The sequence below is a fragment of the Physella acuta genome, unplaced genomic scaffold, assembly GCF_028476545.2.
Source record: "Physella acuta isolate Inbredline_101_S28 unplaced genomic scaffold, ASM2847654v3 ptg000978l, whole genome shotgun sequence".
Taxonomy (NCBI): domain Eukaryota; kingdom Metazoa; phylum Mollusca; class Gastropoda; family Physidae; genus Physella; species Physella acuta.
The window spans coordinates 40,068-57,847 of record NW_026732495.1 but is presented as its reverse complement, the minus strand read 5'-3'; the positions used below and the strand labels follow the sequence as shown (position 1 = coordinate 57,847).

Genomic DNA, 17,780 nt, shown 5'->3' with positions numbered 1-17,780 from the left:
ACCCGTTACACGGGTATCATAGGCCTATATATTTTAATACTATTCTTGTTTGAGAAAAATATTTTATAAAAGTTATTGGTCAAAACGATATGCTTTATTACACGTTGACACTGAACGATATTAGTGACAAAGGAAGAAATAACTAGATCTATATAGTGTATATAGCTAAAAAAATCCGACACATTTAAAATAATAAATAACATAGACTACCAATACCTATTAGAAAAATTAAAACAAAATTATATACATTATTAGTCAACACAACATCATATTCAATGCACACGCTGATTAAGAAACTTAAAATTAAGATACTTAAATGATTTCGTTAAAAACCGCACCCTGTCCATCCGCCCTTAACGCAAATGGGATAGTGCGGCTCGCGAGCCGCATGCGGCTCCATTGATCACGGCTCTCTAATTCAATGCGCAAATATTAATTATATTATTTCATTTTCAAAACTCATTTTAAAAAATTATACTGTAAAGAAAAGCAACTTAAACAGGATAGAAACACTCATCAGAGACATCGAGAATAGGTGAAGTAGAAAGTATACGGAAAGTCGACAGCCGCTTGGGCACCAGGCGGAAATGTGGACAGCCACGTGACGACTGTTCCATGCTTGCCACTCCCCATTCCTTAATCAGTAGCGTAGCGAGGTGGGGGCGGGAGGGGGGGACATATGTCCCGGGCGCCAAAATGTGTTGGAAAAATAGATTGAAAGGTTGAGGGGGGTGCAAATCGAAAGTTTGAGGAGGGGGGGTGGTGCAAATCGAAATCTTGAGAGGGGGTGCAAATCGAAAAGTTTGTCCCCGGACGCCGGGAAGGGACGCTACGCCTCTGTCCCTAAGTGCCGCCTTTTTCGAATATTATTAAATGGGGAATGTAATTTTACCGAGAATGGATTCCTCTACCTGTCATCATGCATGAATTTGACCTGAGTGACGTAGTATTTTAGTTATTAGCTTCCTACGGTTGGGCCAGGTACTGTACTGCGGGGTACGAGTAGGGTGGAAGATAAGCCCTGTGAGAACCGAAGGACAGAAGCAGAGGCGTAGCGAGGGGGGGGGGTACATATGTCCCCGGGCGCCGACCTTAGGGAGCGCCAAAATGGGTCGGAAAAACAAATTAAAATCACCTTTTAGCTGCATTTTTACATTATAAATATAAAAAATATATAGGGGGGATGCAAATCGAAAGTTTTTGAGAGGGGGGGGGGGGGGATGCAAATTGAAAATTGAAAGGTTGCTCCCAAAGGGGGGGGGGGGCAAATTGAAAGTTTGTCCCCGGGCGCCGGGAAGGGTCACTACGCCTCTCGACAGAAGCGACCTATACAGTAATCAAACCGAACAAAATAAAATTTATATAGAAAATAAACACTTTTACCAGTTTCTCCACTCCCCCTCCCCGAAATTTTAGTCCCCCCCCCCCACCCCACCCTACCCCCGGAGAAAAAAGTCTGGAAGAAACACTGCTGGAGAGTATCGGATGGAACCGCCTACTCGGCCACTTCGATCATCAGTAATGCCGCCATTAGCAAGCCCAACATTGTGATATTTGTATATGTAATTTGACATTTCTATATCTTTATAGATCTGCATTCGACTTTTTAAAAGATAATAGAATAACTATAGATATTTCTAAGCAGAATTAGAAAGTGCCTTAGTGCAAATAAAGGCCGATAACTTTTAATTTTTTTATTGATATACAGTGGGGTTTTATATAACTAGTTTTCTAAGAAAATGCTCATGTATTGTTAACGTTTTTATAGTCAGTTGTATGTATTTTTTATTATCTGGGTTGTGTTACTACTTCTCTGTTGTAGACATCTTACACTTTAAGTAGATCTAAGTCTCAATACATTTCTTAGTTAAATTTTGATGGATGTTCACGATCCTGCACATGGACTTGTCAACACACCACTTCAACCCATAAACGTTGCACAACAACTGCATAAACCAGAGGTGTAAACATGAATTGTTCATGGGGAGAGGTCGAATTTCCCCCTCCTCTACTTATATATATATATATATATATATATATATATATATATATATATATATATATATATATATATATATATATATATATATGTGTGTGTGTGTGTGTGTGTGTGTGTGTGTGTGTGGATAAACCCACACTCAAATGAAAGTGTGTATGTCTCTGGCTTTGATTATTTCTTTGTCTTTTATGCATACCATTACCTTTTATCTGATCGTCATGAAACTTGTGGGAAGTTGACAAGAATATACGTGGGGAGGTTTCTGCGAAAAAAAAATATTTCAGAAAGGCGCCCCCCTCTCCCGGCAGGATGTGATGATTGGGTTTCCAGAGTTCCCAGCAGCTGTTTAAGCACCTGTGATCTGTTGATTATGCGTATTGCACATGGGTGTAGGGTGCTACTTGATTCAAGGCCCAAACTGCACAGTATCATGTAGAGAATTACTGAGAATGTGAAGCCTATATTGCCTATGTGGATATCCATAAATGACGCCACACTTTTTTGACAATTTGACATCCCTCCTCCTAAAATGTCAGACATTGTTACAAAAAGCTAGAGCCTCTCCTCTAAAATGGCGTTACACTTTAAATTGCAGTTTTTGGTTTTTAATACATCGATTTCTTGAGTATGCCTTAATTAGTTAGTTTTTATTACAATTTACAAAAACACTATTTTAAAAACGTGAAATCATGTCTGAAAATGTCTGACCCCCTTCCCCTCCCACTTGTCACAAAATTTCGACTCCTTGGAGAGTGACCTCATTTATGGGACCCCCCCCCCCCCCCCCAAAAAAAAAAGTTAAACTTTCTTTCCACTATAAAAACTTTACACCTTAATGTAAAGTCTACTTCCCCATATAAAATTGTAGCCAACAGTAACTGTTAAGATTCAGTTTAAGTTACATTTAAAAATAAAATAAAAACGTGACGGTATCTTAATTCTTAACCCTTTCCTCCCCAATGTCACGAAAACGAAGTTATTTCCCCAGAAGTTGACGTTATATATTGACGCCGACATTGACTCTTTATGTTTATGCCAAGTCTTATTTCTTGTAAAGCCAATCCTGTTTCTTGAGCAAAGAGTGGTAGCATAGCCTGTAATTTGAATTCCCGCTAAGAAATGTAAACGCCACGTAGGCCTATACACAATAATCTACCTGTTTAATAGTTGTTTAATGCTATAATTTACACAAGTAAGAAACGATTTTTAAAGAAGGAGTAGCAAAACGCCACGTGGCATAATTCACTTCGTTTTAGAGCAATTAAAAGTTAAATATACGACTAGCGCGAAGACGGTTACTAAGCAACACGTAGCGGAGGAAAATCTAGTATATTACATGTATTGGCTTTGATCCAAATCCTCAACGTAACAAAAGGATATTCACAAGTCATGTGCAGTCTGCTCGCAATTTTTATCTAGGCCTACCGACACAAATTTTTAAACTGTAAATTTAAAAATGTGTTTTATTTTGATTAAAAGTGATTAATGTGATGCTATTTAAGCCGGGTTTTAAAATATCGTAGTCTAAAGTACACGTTTTCAACGACTGTTCATATTAATATTCGATAGACTAAATCTACTTAATAACACCAAAACTAACATAGCTGTGCTTACTTAATATTTAAGATAGATCTAATTCTTATTGTTTTTTAAACAGACTTGGTAGTCTATGTTAGTTCTAATCTAGTAGGGTGCATTGAAAGATTTGTGTTACTTTTCACATTATTTTCGCTTTTAAATACGATTTAACGGTTTTTTTAAATATAGATTTTGCGTAGTCACACAATAAAGTCAACGCATTTTCAACCTGTAAACAATTTTGAAGGGTCTAAAGAAACACGTCAAACAGATGAATTCCCGTTTATGTTAAAAGCAACCGCTCCCCAACCACTATCACACCTCAGCTAGTCCTGTCTATTTTTAGAAACAGCGTGTCAAGAGAAAATATTTGCTTATGTTACACTGCTCTGCATTAAAACCGAGGATTATTATTACTAAGAGAAAATCAATTTTAGAAGATAAGATGTGTGGTTTTGTAACAATTTATCTATTCTTTCTTTAATCAAGCTTAGCCAGCCGATGTTCTAATGTAACTATTAGACCTAGATCTAGTAGTAAAGTTTTAATCAACACATGGATAGCCGTTCACCAGTTTAGTGTATTTAACTGCACAATCGCAACGACCAGGACCTGTTATCTAGGACGCGTGACAATTTGATCTGGATTTAAAAAAAAAAATCTGTTACTGCGATTTAATTTTAGAAAATTGGAAATTAAATTTCTAAAAGTCTGGAACGTTCTCACAAAAGTGACACGACTATTTCCTACAAGGGACATAACAAAAGCAGTAGTAACAAGTGACGTCAGAAATAAAAATACAAGTTAACTTCAAAATGGCGGCTTTCCAACCTAGGACGAGTGGACGGAGCCTGTTTTCAAGTCAAGCTTTATTTGACTTTAGTCATTTGTAAGTTATCTTTTATTTCATTTGATATATATTTCAACTATACTGAATTTTAGTACAATAGACCTGCTAATAATTGTTTTATTTGCCCATTTAACAAGGCTGACTGTTTACGGCTTTAGGTCTAGATCTAGATCTAGATTAGATCTACTAGGTACTAGGATTACATCTCGTTTTACGCCGCGCGGCGAGTTTTTCGTCCCCGTTACCCAGACGCCGAGAATTTGCTGCTACGCGAGTGCTATAGTTTCGTAATTTTTATCGCTCGGTGTTATCGCCCGATCAATTTTCGTGCGATTACCGATTTTTCATAAAAAAATGGACATTTTGCGTTTTCATTGTTTTTTTAATTTTGTGCATGGATTATTCAAGATGGAGTGTTTCAGTGAAAATAAGGTAAGTTTAATTTACTCCCTACTGTTTATTTTTATAATAAACAGGAATTTTATTGCTTTACATGAATTCTACACCACTTTTCTCTATTGTTTCAAAAAATCAAGTTGTTTGGACATAGCGCACAAAAGTTATATGCTGCACAGATTTGCTACCTCTATAAAAAAATTCGTTTGTTTACAATATGAAAGCGAAAGTGGCAAGGGAGGTAATAGAAAAAAAATGTGGCGAGCGATGTTTTGACGCCGGCGATAGTGGCGAACGATGTTTTTCCGCCGGCGATAGTGGCGAACGATGTTTTGCCGCCGGCGATAGTGGCGAACGATGTTTTGCCGCCGGCGATAGTGGCGAACGATGTTTTTCCGCCGGCGATAGTGGCGAATGATGTTTTGCCGCCGGCGATAGTGGCGAACGATGTTTTGCCGCCGGCGATAGTGGCGATTTGCCGCCGGCGATAGTGGCGAACGATGTTTTTCCGCCGGCGATAGTGGCGAACGATGTTTTGCCGCCGGCGATAGTGGCGAACGATGTTTTGCCGCCGGCGATAGCGGCGAACGATGTTTTGCCCCCGGCGATAGTGGCGAACGATGTTTTGCCGCCGGCGATAGTGGCGAACGATGTTTTGCCGCCGGCGATAGTGGCAAACGCTGTTTTGATATTGAAGGTAGTGGAGTAGAGGGGGGGGGGGGAGGTTTGGTGCGGTAATAGCAATAAATGTTCAATATTTAATTTTAGTGTCTAGAAAAACCATTTTTATTTATTTTGATGTGAAAGCAAATAATGTACTGTTTACTTTTCCAGATAGAACCTACACTTCTAAAACCAGCACATCTCTACGATATGATGAGCAGTTATATGGCCTAATGAGGGAACACTGTAAAGAGGAATTAAAACTATTACAATAAATGTGTTCACCTTTTATTTAGACAAATGAAGTAATATTTTTTTTAAATAACTTAAATAAATTTTGAAGCAGTACATTGAAAGTTTAGTGATATGAAATAGTTCTATATCTTTTTAAAACCAACCAGTCCAATGTTGAACTTTTTCTGAAATGTAAAATACTAATGAATAGACAGAAACACATCTTTTTTAATTAAACTATATTTATAAGTAGACTAACAAGTTAATTACATTTATACAAATAAAAGACCTTACATTTCTAATAGATCTAATTTGCCATCATTTTTATTTTCATATATTAGTTCAGTTTTTCAATTATGTCAGGCGCGTTGATGACTCAGCGTTTTACCTTTTTACCATCTTTTACCTATTTGTCAAATATTTAGATAGAACCATCAAACACACTTATTTCAGAGCTTCACTCTGGTTAGTTTTTAGCTTTAGATTCAAATAGTTTGGACCTAAGCTGATATTGTATGAACAAATTTCGTATTTAAAAATAGGGGGTGTACCCTGTTCCACCCCTTATTTTTTGTCAAACAGATAGATTTAAACACATATTTTGATTATTTCTGTTTAAGAATAGAGTCATCTAGAGCCAGGCAAATTTTGAGACTTAAGTGCTTAATAACTCAAATTTGCCATCATGTTGCATTTCACATCAACAAGACTTCGGTTTTGCGAAATTGCATAATCTATCAGCTTTGTAGCAGTTAAAACAAAAAACTTTTCAGTTGTGAATATTATTTTGATTGTAATAACTGACACATCCATAGCTCAACATTCTCAGCAAGTTTGAGCTTAATTTTTGGAATAGTTAAAATTTTAACTGAGATTGTATGAATGCACTGTATATGAAAAAATAGGGGGGGTACCCTGTTCTACTTCTGTTTTTGTTTAACTCTGCCCATAAATTTCTAATTTTATTGTTTATTATGCTTCCATATATAATAAATAAAGACATTGCAAAGTTATAACAAATTTGACCATATGGTTTACAAGCTAGGACAATTTTAGTAAACGCTTAAAAAAACTCTATCACAGAAATTGAAAAAATCCTATGTTAAAAAAATCACATTTTTTAATACGAAAAAAAATCATAACTATTTAACCGTTTGAGCTACATCAAAAAGGAAAACTGTTCTGTTATTGTAATTTTCTGCTCCTTTTAACTGTAGTAGTTGTTTCCCTAAAAAAACAATATTAAAAATTTATCCTAGTACCTAGATGATCTAACAAACAACAGCTCTAATCTAGATTCTAGATCTAACTCAAACTCACAAAGTCTAACTCTTGTTTTTAGTAGAATAACTCAACCCAACTCTAACAAAAAAATTCAAGGATGATTATAGATACCAGTGTCCGATAATGGAATCTTCTTTAAAAAAAAGGGGTGTTGGGAAATTGTAATCTCGACTAATTTTATGATTAGAAATTAGGGTTAGGCCGGTTAGGCGTGTTACTATGTTGGTAGGCATATGTTACTAGATCTATGTTTGGACCAGGGTTGGGGGTTAGGGGTTAGGGACAGGGTTAGCATTGACATTAGCCAGCCATGTGTGTAGTTAGTTAACTACCAGTAACCTAACACCCCTTTTTTAAAGAAGATTCCATTTTCAGACACCGGTGTAAACATTCTCCCTTTAGGGGTCATCCATGTATGACGTCCACAGGCGGGGGGGGGGGGGTCCGAAAAAACTGACTTTAGTGGACTTGTATAAAGAAAAAAAAGTGGATTTTTTTGGGGGGGGGGGGGTCCCAAAATCCAAAAAAAAATGTGGACGTCATAAATGGATGACCCCTTACTTTAGAGTTTAGACGTCTAGGTCTAGTCTAGATCTAGTAGGCCTATGTGTTAGCCAAAAGAAAAGCTACAGATATTGAGATGATAATTGATATTGTAACAATATTGTCGTTATTGAAATAACAAACTAAACTTTTTTAGGCCTGTAAGGGCATAAGTCCTACACATTTCATTTAAGTTAAATGACAGTGACCTTTGGCGTGGCTTAGTTACAAAACATTAGCCTTATGTGCCCTAGGCTTAGTTAGGTTGGCTTTGGACTGCTTCCCACATTTTTAAATAGTGCACAACTAAAACTAGATCTTGACTTAGAATTTTGGGTCATGTTTTTTATAGTGAAGTGGGCAATACGGTGAATACCTATAAGCCTAATTATAGGCCTAAGTAATATAGTAATATGATATAGAAATGGTAGATTCATCTAGATCTAGTCACCACAGTAGACTCAGTGAATCTGCTATTGCAGTAGGTGTGGACAGATAATTAGGTCTGATTTTTAAAAACACATCATTCGTAAAAAGTGAATGTTATATCTTTTATAACTACTGTCTTTGAATTTCTTTCTGAGATTGCTGCAACACATGTAACCGCTATGGATACACTAGAAGAGATGGGAGGGGGTCTTGTTATGTCGTTATAAAAAACAATTAACTTTGTTTAGACTGTTTAGAATAGAACCCATGTAAGGGTTAGAGTTTTGTGATCTCAATGCTATCATGGTGAATGATAGTATTATAAACCACATAATGCAATTTACCAAAATGAAAGTTTGTACTGCTTAATTACTATCATTTAACTTCTGCATTCTTTTAAATTTATTTTAAATTTTAAAGTAAGTAAAATTTTACTTCCATCAAAATAAAAATTGTGGATCTTTTTTATTTTTTATGTAAAGAGATGTATAGTTTATATAATTAGATAATTCTTGGTCACATTGACTAATTGATTTGATTTTGTATATGAAATGAACAGGGATGTGACTTTTCCGAATTTTAGCGGAAATCCGATTTTTCCGTTTCAGCTGCAATTTTCCTCCGCTGATTTCATTTTTGCCGAATTTTTCCGCCGAACTTCGATTTTTGCCGAAGTTTTAAAAATTAGGAAAAAAAAACGAAAATGACATCTACGGAAACGGCCGACTTGCGCATTCCATATATTCGTATTTAAATCGAGAATTACAGTACTTAGGTAAAATATGCACATTTCTTTTTAATTAGACGATTGCGCTAGGTCTGACGGTGCTAGATTAAGATGAAATATAGATCTAGGTCAAGATTCAGAATTTCTGCGAATTTCAGTATTTTTCAGAACGCAATTTTTTGGTCCAAATTTTCCGCTATCAGTTGAATATAGATTCTATATCAAAAACACGGGAAAAAGTACTCTAAAATAATGCCTTTCTTCAAATGAAACTCGCATCTCCCTAGCCTGGTAATCTAGCTATCGATATAGCCTAATTTATCTTTCTGTATTTTAACCCACCCAAATCTAGTTTCTCTCTGATTTTATTTTATTTAGCTATCTAAAATTAATATTAAAATCCTTGCAAAAGGTGACTATGAGGATTAGACTACCCCCCCCCCCTCTTGTAGCAACCGTGGCGCTTGTGACCTCACCTTGACCCCCAAGTACGTGTTTGGTACTGCTTGTGGGGAAAAAAATTAAAATGACGTCACAGTAATTTCAAATAGCTGTTCCTGCAATACATATGCTATAGGCCTACAGATTAAAAAAAAAACTGAACTCAACTCAACGTGACTCCGAAGAAAAAATACGACATGTACTGTTATTAATAAGGGGTCTTCCATAAACAACGTCACACTCGTAGTGGGGGGGGGGGGGGAATCCGTAATTTTGTGACGTGTAATGAGGGGGAGGGGGTCAGATAGTGTGACGTCATATTTTTTTATTTTAAAAAAGTAATGTTATAAACTGAATTTTAGCCGCTATTACGCGTTTTAGAAAACTTTTAAAAAATTGTAATATAAATTAATTAAAATACCCTACGTTGGTCGAGCTCAGTCAATATTTAAAAAAAAAATAGATGTTTAAAAAAAAAATTCAAATTCAATATTGAGGAGGGGGGAGCAGTTGTTGGCTAAGGTGTGACGTCATTTTAGGGGGAGGGGTCTGTCTTTTGTGATAGAGAGGAGAGGGGAGGTAAAAATCGTAAAAAAAAAAACGTGACGTCATTTATGGATGACCTCAAACAATTTACAGTTAAGCCATTCCAAAAACAAAAATAACAATGTGGTTTGGCTATCGAAATGGTTAACTTTGGTTCACATATCAGACCCTTTCTAATTTCAGCTAATCTGGTCAATTTCATTTTCCATCACCTGAACCCAAAACTTTCAAATTACAATTAATCTGAATCTAGGCATTTTACAGTTGAAGACTAACATTTTTACCATGCCAATCTTTAAAAAAATATAAAGCATAATTTAAAATTGAAAACAAAAGTGTAATTAGACTACATTAGTACACTTTAAATTAGCTAAATGTCGAACTTAATTGCCACTTTTGTTACATTATAATCGTAATTTAAAAAAAAAAAGTTGTTTATAAGTTAAACATTAAATTGCAATTTGACAAGACTTTCAATGTCATTTTAGAGTAACATAAACTTCTTTTATTTATAATATTAGCTATATTAAACGATTAATTAGAACAGTAATGGCGTGAGACTGCTTTGCGATTAAAAAAATAGATAAAACATAATGAGTTCTTGTCCGAAGAAAATTTCCTAATTTTTTCCCCTGGTCTGGTCACATCCCTGAATGAATAATCTTAATTCAAACTACTTTCAGAGATGACAGAGTACAGAGCCACTTGAAAAATGTGTATAGCTGTCTCTCAATTGGCATGCTTAGTGCTGCCCTTGGAGCATATGCCCACCTTATGTTTGGGCTAGGAGAGGTATAATTAACTATCATTTATTTAGGTTTTGTCAGATTAATTCATGGTTATTTTAAATTTTAAAACCTTAATTTAAACCTGTGTTTTTTTATTCGATTTAAAAAAAATGTACATCTTCTTCACTAATAATGTAAACCTTTGGATATATTAATGTTAACTTACTTTTCTTTACTTTTAAATGACTGACACCTTTTCACCCTCTAGTGGTACTTATTGACAGTAATTGCATCCTTTGGCTTAATAATTTGGCTTGGAACTACTCGTCATTCCAAAGAAGATGTCACCAAGAGAGTGGGAATCTTTTCAGCCTTCACCTTTACATCAGGTTTGTGACACTAAGCTACCTATTGGGTTTATTGTGAATAGCTAATTTTAGGTTAGATGTCTTTTATTATGTAACTGGCATGAGTGGAGGTGTTGAGAACATAATTATTTCAGCATTTTTTATTTAATTATTTGACAGAATCATAGTTTGACCATTGAACTTGATTTACTCCAGGAAATGAGTCTGCATTATTTTATCGTCAGCTAATCTGAAAAATGCAAATAATTTTGTATGTTTTCAGGAGTTTCGCTTGGACCACTCATTGAGGTTGTAATAAGAATTGATCCTAGGTATGTTTTATACTAAGATTTTTTTAAATATAATTATTATGATATAGAGATATAACTGCTCAGAGTTTTGTCAGAAATATAATGTTATCTAAAGAAAATTTGGAGCTAACATTTTCCTCCTCAAAAACTATATCTGCTTTTCCATTTTCTAAATGAATGATGTCACCCTGTTACACCTCAGAGAAAGTAAAAGCAAAGCTTTCTCCTAGACCCTAGGACATGATCTTAAAAATTATATTAGTTCTAGTATATAGGATTAAATATTAAAAATCAACAATGAACTGTGATACAATAATTCACAACTCTTTTTCAGCATTGTATCCACTGCTTTGGCTGGCACAGCTGTTATTTTCATCTGCTTTTCCTTGTCAGCTCTCCTATGGAAGGATAGAACCTTCCTTTATATGGGAGGTGAGGACTTTCACATACTTTTAAAAAAAATTCAATTACTTTAATTCAGTTGATTGTCAAAGTAGATTACCAGTCATTTTTATTTCATTACATTTATTATTTCAATTGAAACATTTTATGTCCAAATTTTAAAAGTCCTTGTCAATTTATGCATTAAGCATTATTTAACATATTTTACATCATACAATAGGTTTCAAATAAGTGCTTTTTCTGATGGTGGGGAAAAAACTATTTTTTGTTTATTTATCACTTGTCAAGCTTAAGATTAAGAAAACTTATTTCACTTATTTGCAGTTTCTACACATAATGTTTTTTCTCCTTTAAAGTTTAAAGTTACCATTAATTTATTTTACAGTTGTTAATATATCTCTTTTACAAAAATGTATGCTAGGTGTAATTGAACAGTAAAATACATTTTAATTATGGCTGTTTTATGTTTTTTCTCTAGGAATGCTCTTCAGTTGCCTATCATGGTTGACACTTGCTGGTCTTTTGAATATTTTCTTCAGGTCCCCACTTGTCTTCAACGTAAGTTACCATTTACAGTATACATTTATTATTAGTTGTTTGCTAAGTGTGAGCAAAGCCCAGGTTATGAAAGCTAAATAAAATGTTGATCTGTGTGCTAAACTGCTGAGCAATGAAAGGATTGTGTGGCTAGCACCATGATTGCCTATAGGTTTCATTATTGGTTTTTAGACACAGACTAGCCTTGAGTTAAATTCCAGATTTGGGGCCACTGACCACACTGCCTCACCATACAATCAATATTTGTTTCCTATCACTGCGCAAGACATGTGGAGCAGATGAAGTAAAGTTCATGTTTCAATGACCTCTACATAAAGAGGGATAATGTGGTCATTACTATGCCCAGCTGTCTTACTTTTCCATGAGTCTGATACCAATAACGCTGGTTTACTAAAAACATTCTTCAATTACTCAGGGATCTGAACTTGAGACTTTAATGTTGGAAGTCATGCACTCTACCATCATACCTTGCCATCCCTAATTTTACTCATATTTCGCACAATCAAAGATATTTGATTTTGATAGTTTTAGAAAATTTTAGTTTAATGGCTGCATGCAAACAAAAAATATCACTTGACTTATCTTTTTACTAGGTGTACATCTATGGCATATTGCTCCTCTTCTCTGCTTTTGTATTGTATGATACTCAGTTGATTGTAGAGAAGAGAAAGAGGGGAGATGAAGATTTTATCTGGTAAGACTTTGTGTTATCTCATATAGGTAGTACATCTTATCTCCTAAAATGTTAGCAACCTATAGTTATGAAACATTTTGTTTTACTTGTGTACGCCTTTAATAGTAAAGCCTTTTATTTTATAGTCAAAATGTATTTACCATGCAGTTTTGATTTATGAATACCATTTTTTTCCCCCTCAAAATTCAGGCACTCAGTTGACCTTTTCCTTGATGCTGTTCAGATTTTCAGAGCTCTGCTTGTTATTCTGGCCAAAAAGGTAAAAAGCTAGTAACTGTATTTAAGTAATTAACACAAATCACTAGTTTGTTGTTGTAATTTAAGCCTCACATTTAGATATTACTCACATTTACTGAATCATTTTTGTCTTGTTTTGCTTAGATTTTGTTACTTGCATTTCTCTATAATTTAGCTATTGTGTCACATGTTACTAGCTACATGCTAGTGTTAATTTATTTGCCTGATCTGTAGTCAGTAATAATGTGACATGGTCTCTGAATTACCTTTGCTTTTAAAATAAAATAAACTAACTTATAATTTTCAGTCTGGAAAAAAGAAAAATTCTAAATAAATGACTGGCTGCATGCAAATAGAGAAGAGGTTTTAAAACCATTTATTTAAACCATCCATCCATGCTATTGACATTTCTGTTGAGCATACCTGGTATCCTGGTTGTAGTGCCTAATACAGAAAAGTAAATTATCTCATGCTTAAAACAAAATGGACTCATTAAAAATTACATACCATGACTCCCCAGCATCCAACATAGATAAGTTGTTAAATGGTAAAACATGGAGTAAAGGAGGCTATTAAATTAAAGAATGACTTGTCTTAAATATAAAATACATTACTTTGGATACTTTTTTTTACCTTATATCAAAACATCCCAAACATTAAAGTATTTTATTGTTTTTAATTTTTAAAAACTGTAAATTGCTTGTAAAATTTGCTTTGTTTTACAATGATCTTCTGCTAAGTAAAGCTGGTTCATTTCATGTGTAGTTAAATGAAATTAGTGGGTTTTTTTAATTAAGCTTTTTGAGTACAGTTGTAAAATGTCCAAAAACTAGAATGCAATATTATATAAATTTATTTACATAACTTGCACTATTTTAAAATTGGATTGAAATTTTTAAATTCTGATTTAGTTTTCAGGACACACTGCATTGGTCTTCTATTAATAAAAAAAATTAAGTTAAATAAAAAAAAAAGACAGCAAATATTACATCTGAGCAATGAACTACTTGTTTTAAAAAGTACTTTGATGTTTATTTTAGTAGCTTTTGGTGTAATTTTGCCTTTTGGCACCTACTGTCTCTCACAACCTCTATTTATGACACTTGATTGGAATATGGCTTGAATAATTTATTTGTAAATATATTTGCTATGATATGACCACTTGTGAACTGTTTTATTCTACTGGTTTTTGGCCTGGTGGTTGCAGCTCTCTTCTTTTACTTTATTTGTTACTGGTATATAAGTTTCAGTAGTCCAATTTATATGGCTCCAAGTTTTATAATAGGGCTGTGAAGGGTTAATAGCTATGCAATTATAGTGCATTGTGTACCCAAATTAAAAGCTAGCTAAACGTTACAGCATTGTATGCTAAGAAAAGGGCTGGGATGGAAAAGATCTCTTAAATGTAAAACATCCATATGTAGACATTAATTTTAGAACTTCTCTATTAAATTGATGTGGTTTAATAAAAGATATAAAAAAGCATATAGAATTTGAAAAAATATTATAAAACACATGGAGAATTGCATATTAAATTATGATTATATACAATTTATGTTGCGTTACATATTAAATTAAAAATTGAGGTAACTTTTTGTAACACATTTTTTTTTTTGTCTGACCAGGAGGATGACAAGAAGAGGAGAAGAGATTAAATCAAGATGCCTCACATGTCATGAACCCAGCTATTGATTGTCTTGTGGCTGTTTTAACAACCTTTGTTTTATTTTCTCCATGGAAGGTCACACCATACAGGCTGTATCTTGTGTGTTGGTAGTCCATGATCCCAGTTTTATTTTTTTGTATCATTAATATATGATCCAAATTATATTTAGTTGGAACTCCATTAAAATATAATTCAAATTATTAAAATTATGAACAGTTTTATTTCAAAGCCAATACTTAAAAGTATGGTTAAAATTGTATTTGGTTGATAGACCACTAAAACGGATCTAATTTTCCTGGGTTTTGTAACTGATATCCCTGCTTTGTTTATCTGTGTGGTGTATCTTCCTATTATGTTTGTTCCTCAAACAAAATATCCCTCATTTATTCAACAGTTTCCAGTTGTTATGCTCAGTGAAGGCTTGGCCTTTATTACACATTTTTCCACCAGCTCAGCCCCCCCATATCACAAGATACACACATACATGGATAAAATTTCACTTAGGGGATGGCACAGTAACATCTGCTACATAGGAAATCAATACTCCAGATTTTAACATCCCATCCCATAGTGTAGAACATAATCACTATCCTGAAGTATGTGTACACATTTCTTTTTGCAGTAAATTATTCAAAACTAATAGTATATATTTCCTATTAGTACAGAAAAGGTTCAACATGAAATATTAAGTCTGTTATATTATAATTAGCCAGTCTTGATTTATATTCTTTTTAAATATATCTTTGTTAATTACAATATTAAATCATTGCTTGCACAAATACATTACATGTTTAAAGCTATATTTTCATAATCAAGAAATTCAACTCAAGTTTGGCTTTTAAATTAATAGCTTTTAAAAAATTGTTACAAGTGATTTTTAAAAAGTTTAAGAAAAAATGGCAAAGTGTTCAGTATTGGTATATATATTTTTTTTCATCTTAGCAGACTACCAGATTAAGACTTTATTTTGGAATATTTTTAAAAAAATGCTGTTTTGAGTAATTTATATGTTTTTTGCTTCTTTTATTTCCTATTGCTGGCATCGTATGTATTCATGTTTTAATTTCCTGCAACATGTTGTGAGGATACCTAGTTTTTACAGAGAGAGTGCCAGTTTGGCTTTTTAAACCATTGTTTTAATTTTTTATTGAAATATTCAAAATTTCTTTAAGAAAAAAAAAGTTTTTACATGTAATCTTAGGAATATCCAGTGCTTATTTAAACTATATAACAATATAAAACAGTCTATAAACATCAGTTTGCAGGATACAAGGGTTAGAATTAGAAGTAGTAACTTATATTTGTTGAGATGTTCATATCAGAAATCATTTGTGCGTGTGTATAAAATGCAAATAATTAAATAATTTTTAAAAAAAGTTGTGAATTTGAAGGGATCATGTGCATGCATATTCTGGTTTTCTTTCTTCACATTTTCCTGTACACATCACAGCAGCTCAAGACAGCTGAGCTATTAGAAGTGGCGCACCATCACACACGGGCATCTGATGGACTTGCTACTACACACATTGTCTAACAAATACTTCTCTAAATTTATGAAAAAAAAAAAATTCAATCCTGTTTTATTACCGGAAGCAATAAAGCTGTCCACTGCATCTGACTTTCTGTTGAGTTGTATTTGTATATATTTTTTTTTTGTTTTAACTAAATTAACTTCAAAAGCAGCTTGGTTCTTTTGCATTTTATATTTTCTCTTTTCATGTTTAATTTTATTCTAACTTAGCTAGATTTATTTGCTTATATAGTTTTCTTTCCATCAGTTTATTTACTTTATTCATCATGGTTTGGGTTTATGTTTATACTATTCAGAAGAGAGTTTTTTTTTATTGTATTGCTTTTCAAAATTTATTAGAGTTTTAAAACTATCGTGTTGTTCCGTACTATAAAAAGTTGAAATCTAAAGTATATTTTTAAGGAGTTTGATTAGTTTTAGCGTAAAAATAGTTAAAAATGTAACATTTTTAAATGATTGCTTTTTAGTTTTAGTGCAGGAATAATTATAATCTGGAACATAGTTTTTAAGGAATCCTGTTAGTTTAGTCCAGTTATATTTTATTCTATCACCAGACTGAACTCTGTACATTGTTTTAAAAAGAAACCTATAATTTTTGTTGTGATCTTATCTATAATTCTTCCACTGCTTTTCAAGTGATATTTTTTTAAATCCTTATCTGTGGTATATTGATTCTTTAAACAGTACTGAACAATGTTTCAGCTTGCAAAACAGTTTTTAATTATTTTTTTTAGGCAGTGATTATTATAAGAAAACAAATGACACTGAGAATGTCAATTATTTAAGTTAAATATTTAAAATGCTTTTATTGATTAGCTTTCTTAAATTTGAGACTAACCATAGCACACATCAAATGGAAGTGTTATTCTGTTTGACTAGTCATTGAAAGTAAAACACCTATTAGTCCAGTTGAAAACATTAGCAAAGGTACCAAGTCCATTCAAACTAGTTTTGAGAATGCACTTATGTTGATTTTTGTAGCTTACAATCATACTTCTAATGACATTGAATGAAAACTTTTTCTTTGCTTGGACACAATTCCAAATTAAGAATTAGCTACAAAATGGGGGGTAACTCCTTTATTACAACCACTCAACCAAGAAAAGATTAGCACCCTTTGAAAGTGTACTCCATTATTCACTTTGCTGTTTTGTAATGGAATAAATCAATTTTAAGAAATGTGTTGTCTATGTTTTAATTCTTAAATATCACCTTACTTTATACAGTATCATGATTTAGAGGGGAGGGGGATGGGTCACTATCAGGTTGACTCAAGATTTCTGAATTACTCTTTAATTCACACAGTAATTTGTACTATTAGAAACCTAATTCATTTTTACTAAAAGGATAATAAGAACTTGTACCCAAACCTCCAAGCAAAACATTTTTGGTTGCTTTATGTATGTAGTATTTAAATTAACCCTTACTATTTTCAGTCCCTTAGGAAATAAGGCTGTGCATATATATATATATATATATATATATATATATATATATATATATATATATAAATATATATATATATTACACAATATACAAATATATATATATATATATATTACACAATATACAAATAAATATATAGATATATATTTACACAATATAAATATATATAT

General features: G+C 33.1%; 1 protein-coding gene across 2 annotated transcripts; it reads left to right on the top strand.

Annotated features, from left to right (window-relative positions):
- Positions 1-4,224: 4,224 nt before the first annotated feature.
- On the top strand, positions 4,225-17,343 carry LOC131954174 (putative Bax inhibitor 1). Of its 2 annotated transcripts, XM_059317711.1 has the most exons (10): positions 4,225-4,466; positions 10,374-10,482; positions 10,687-10,807; positions 11,049-11,097; positions 11,411-11,508; positions 11,957-12,036; positions 12,630-12,730; positions 12,920-12,989; positions 13,275-13,330; positions 14,593-17,343. In XM_059317711.1, the coding sequence occupies exons 1-9, from the start codon at positions 4,393-4,395 to the stop codon at positions 13,299-13,301; spliced, it is 729 nt and encodes a 242-aa protein (XP_059173694.1). In that variant the 5' UTR covers positions 4,225-4,392; the 3' UTR covers positions 13,302-13,330; positions 14,593-17,343. The 2 variants fall into 2 exon arrangements, with proteins under 2 accessions (XP_059173694.1, XP_059173693.1); XM_059317710.1 differs by lacking the exon at positions 13,275-13,330 and having other exon boundaries at positions 4,227-4,466.
- The last annotated feature ends 437 nt before the right edge of the window (positions 17,344-17,780 follow it).

Coding starts and splice junctions, on each gene's coding strand:
- LOC131954174 (XM_059317710.1), top strand. CDS start 4,393: ATGGCGGCTTTCCAACCTAGGACGAGTGGACGGAGCCTGTTTTCAAGT. Junction 11,098..11,410: donor GTAATAAGAATTGATCCTAG/GTATGTTTTATA, acceptor ACTCTTTTTCAG/CATTGTATCCACTGCTTTGG. Junction 12,990..14,592: donor TTGTTATTCTGGCCAAAAAG/GTAAAAAGCTAG, acceptor TTGTCTGACCAG/GAGGATGACAAGAAGAGGAG.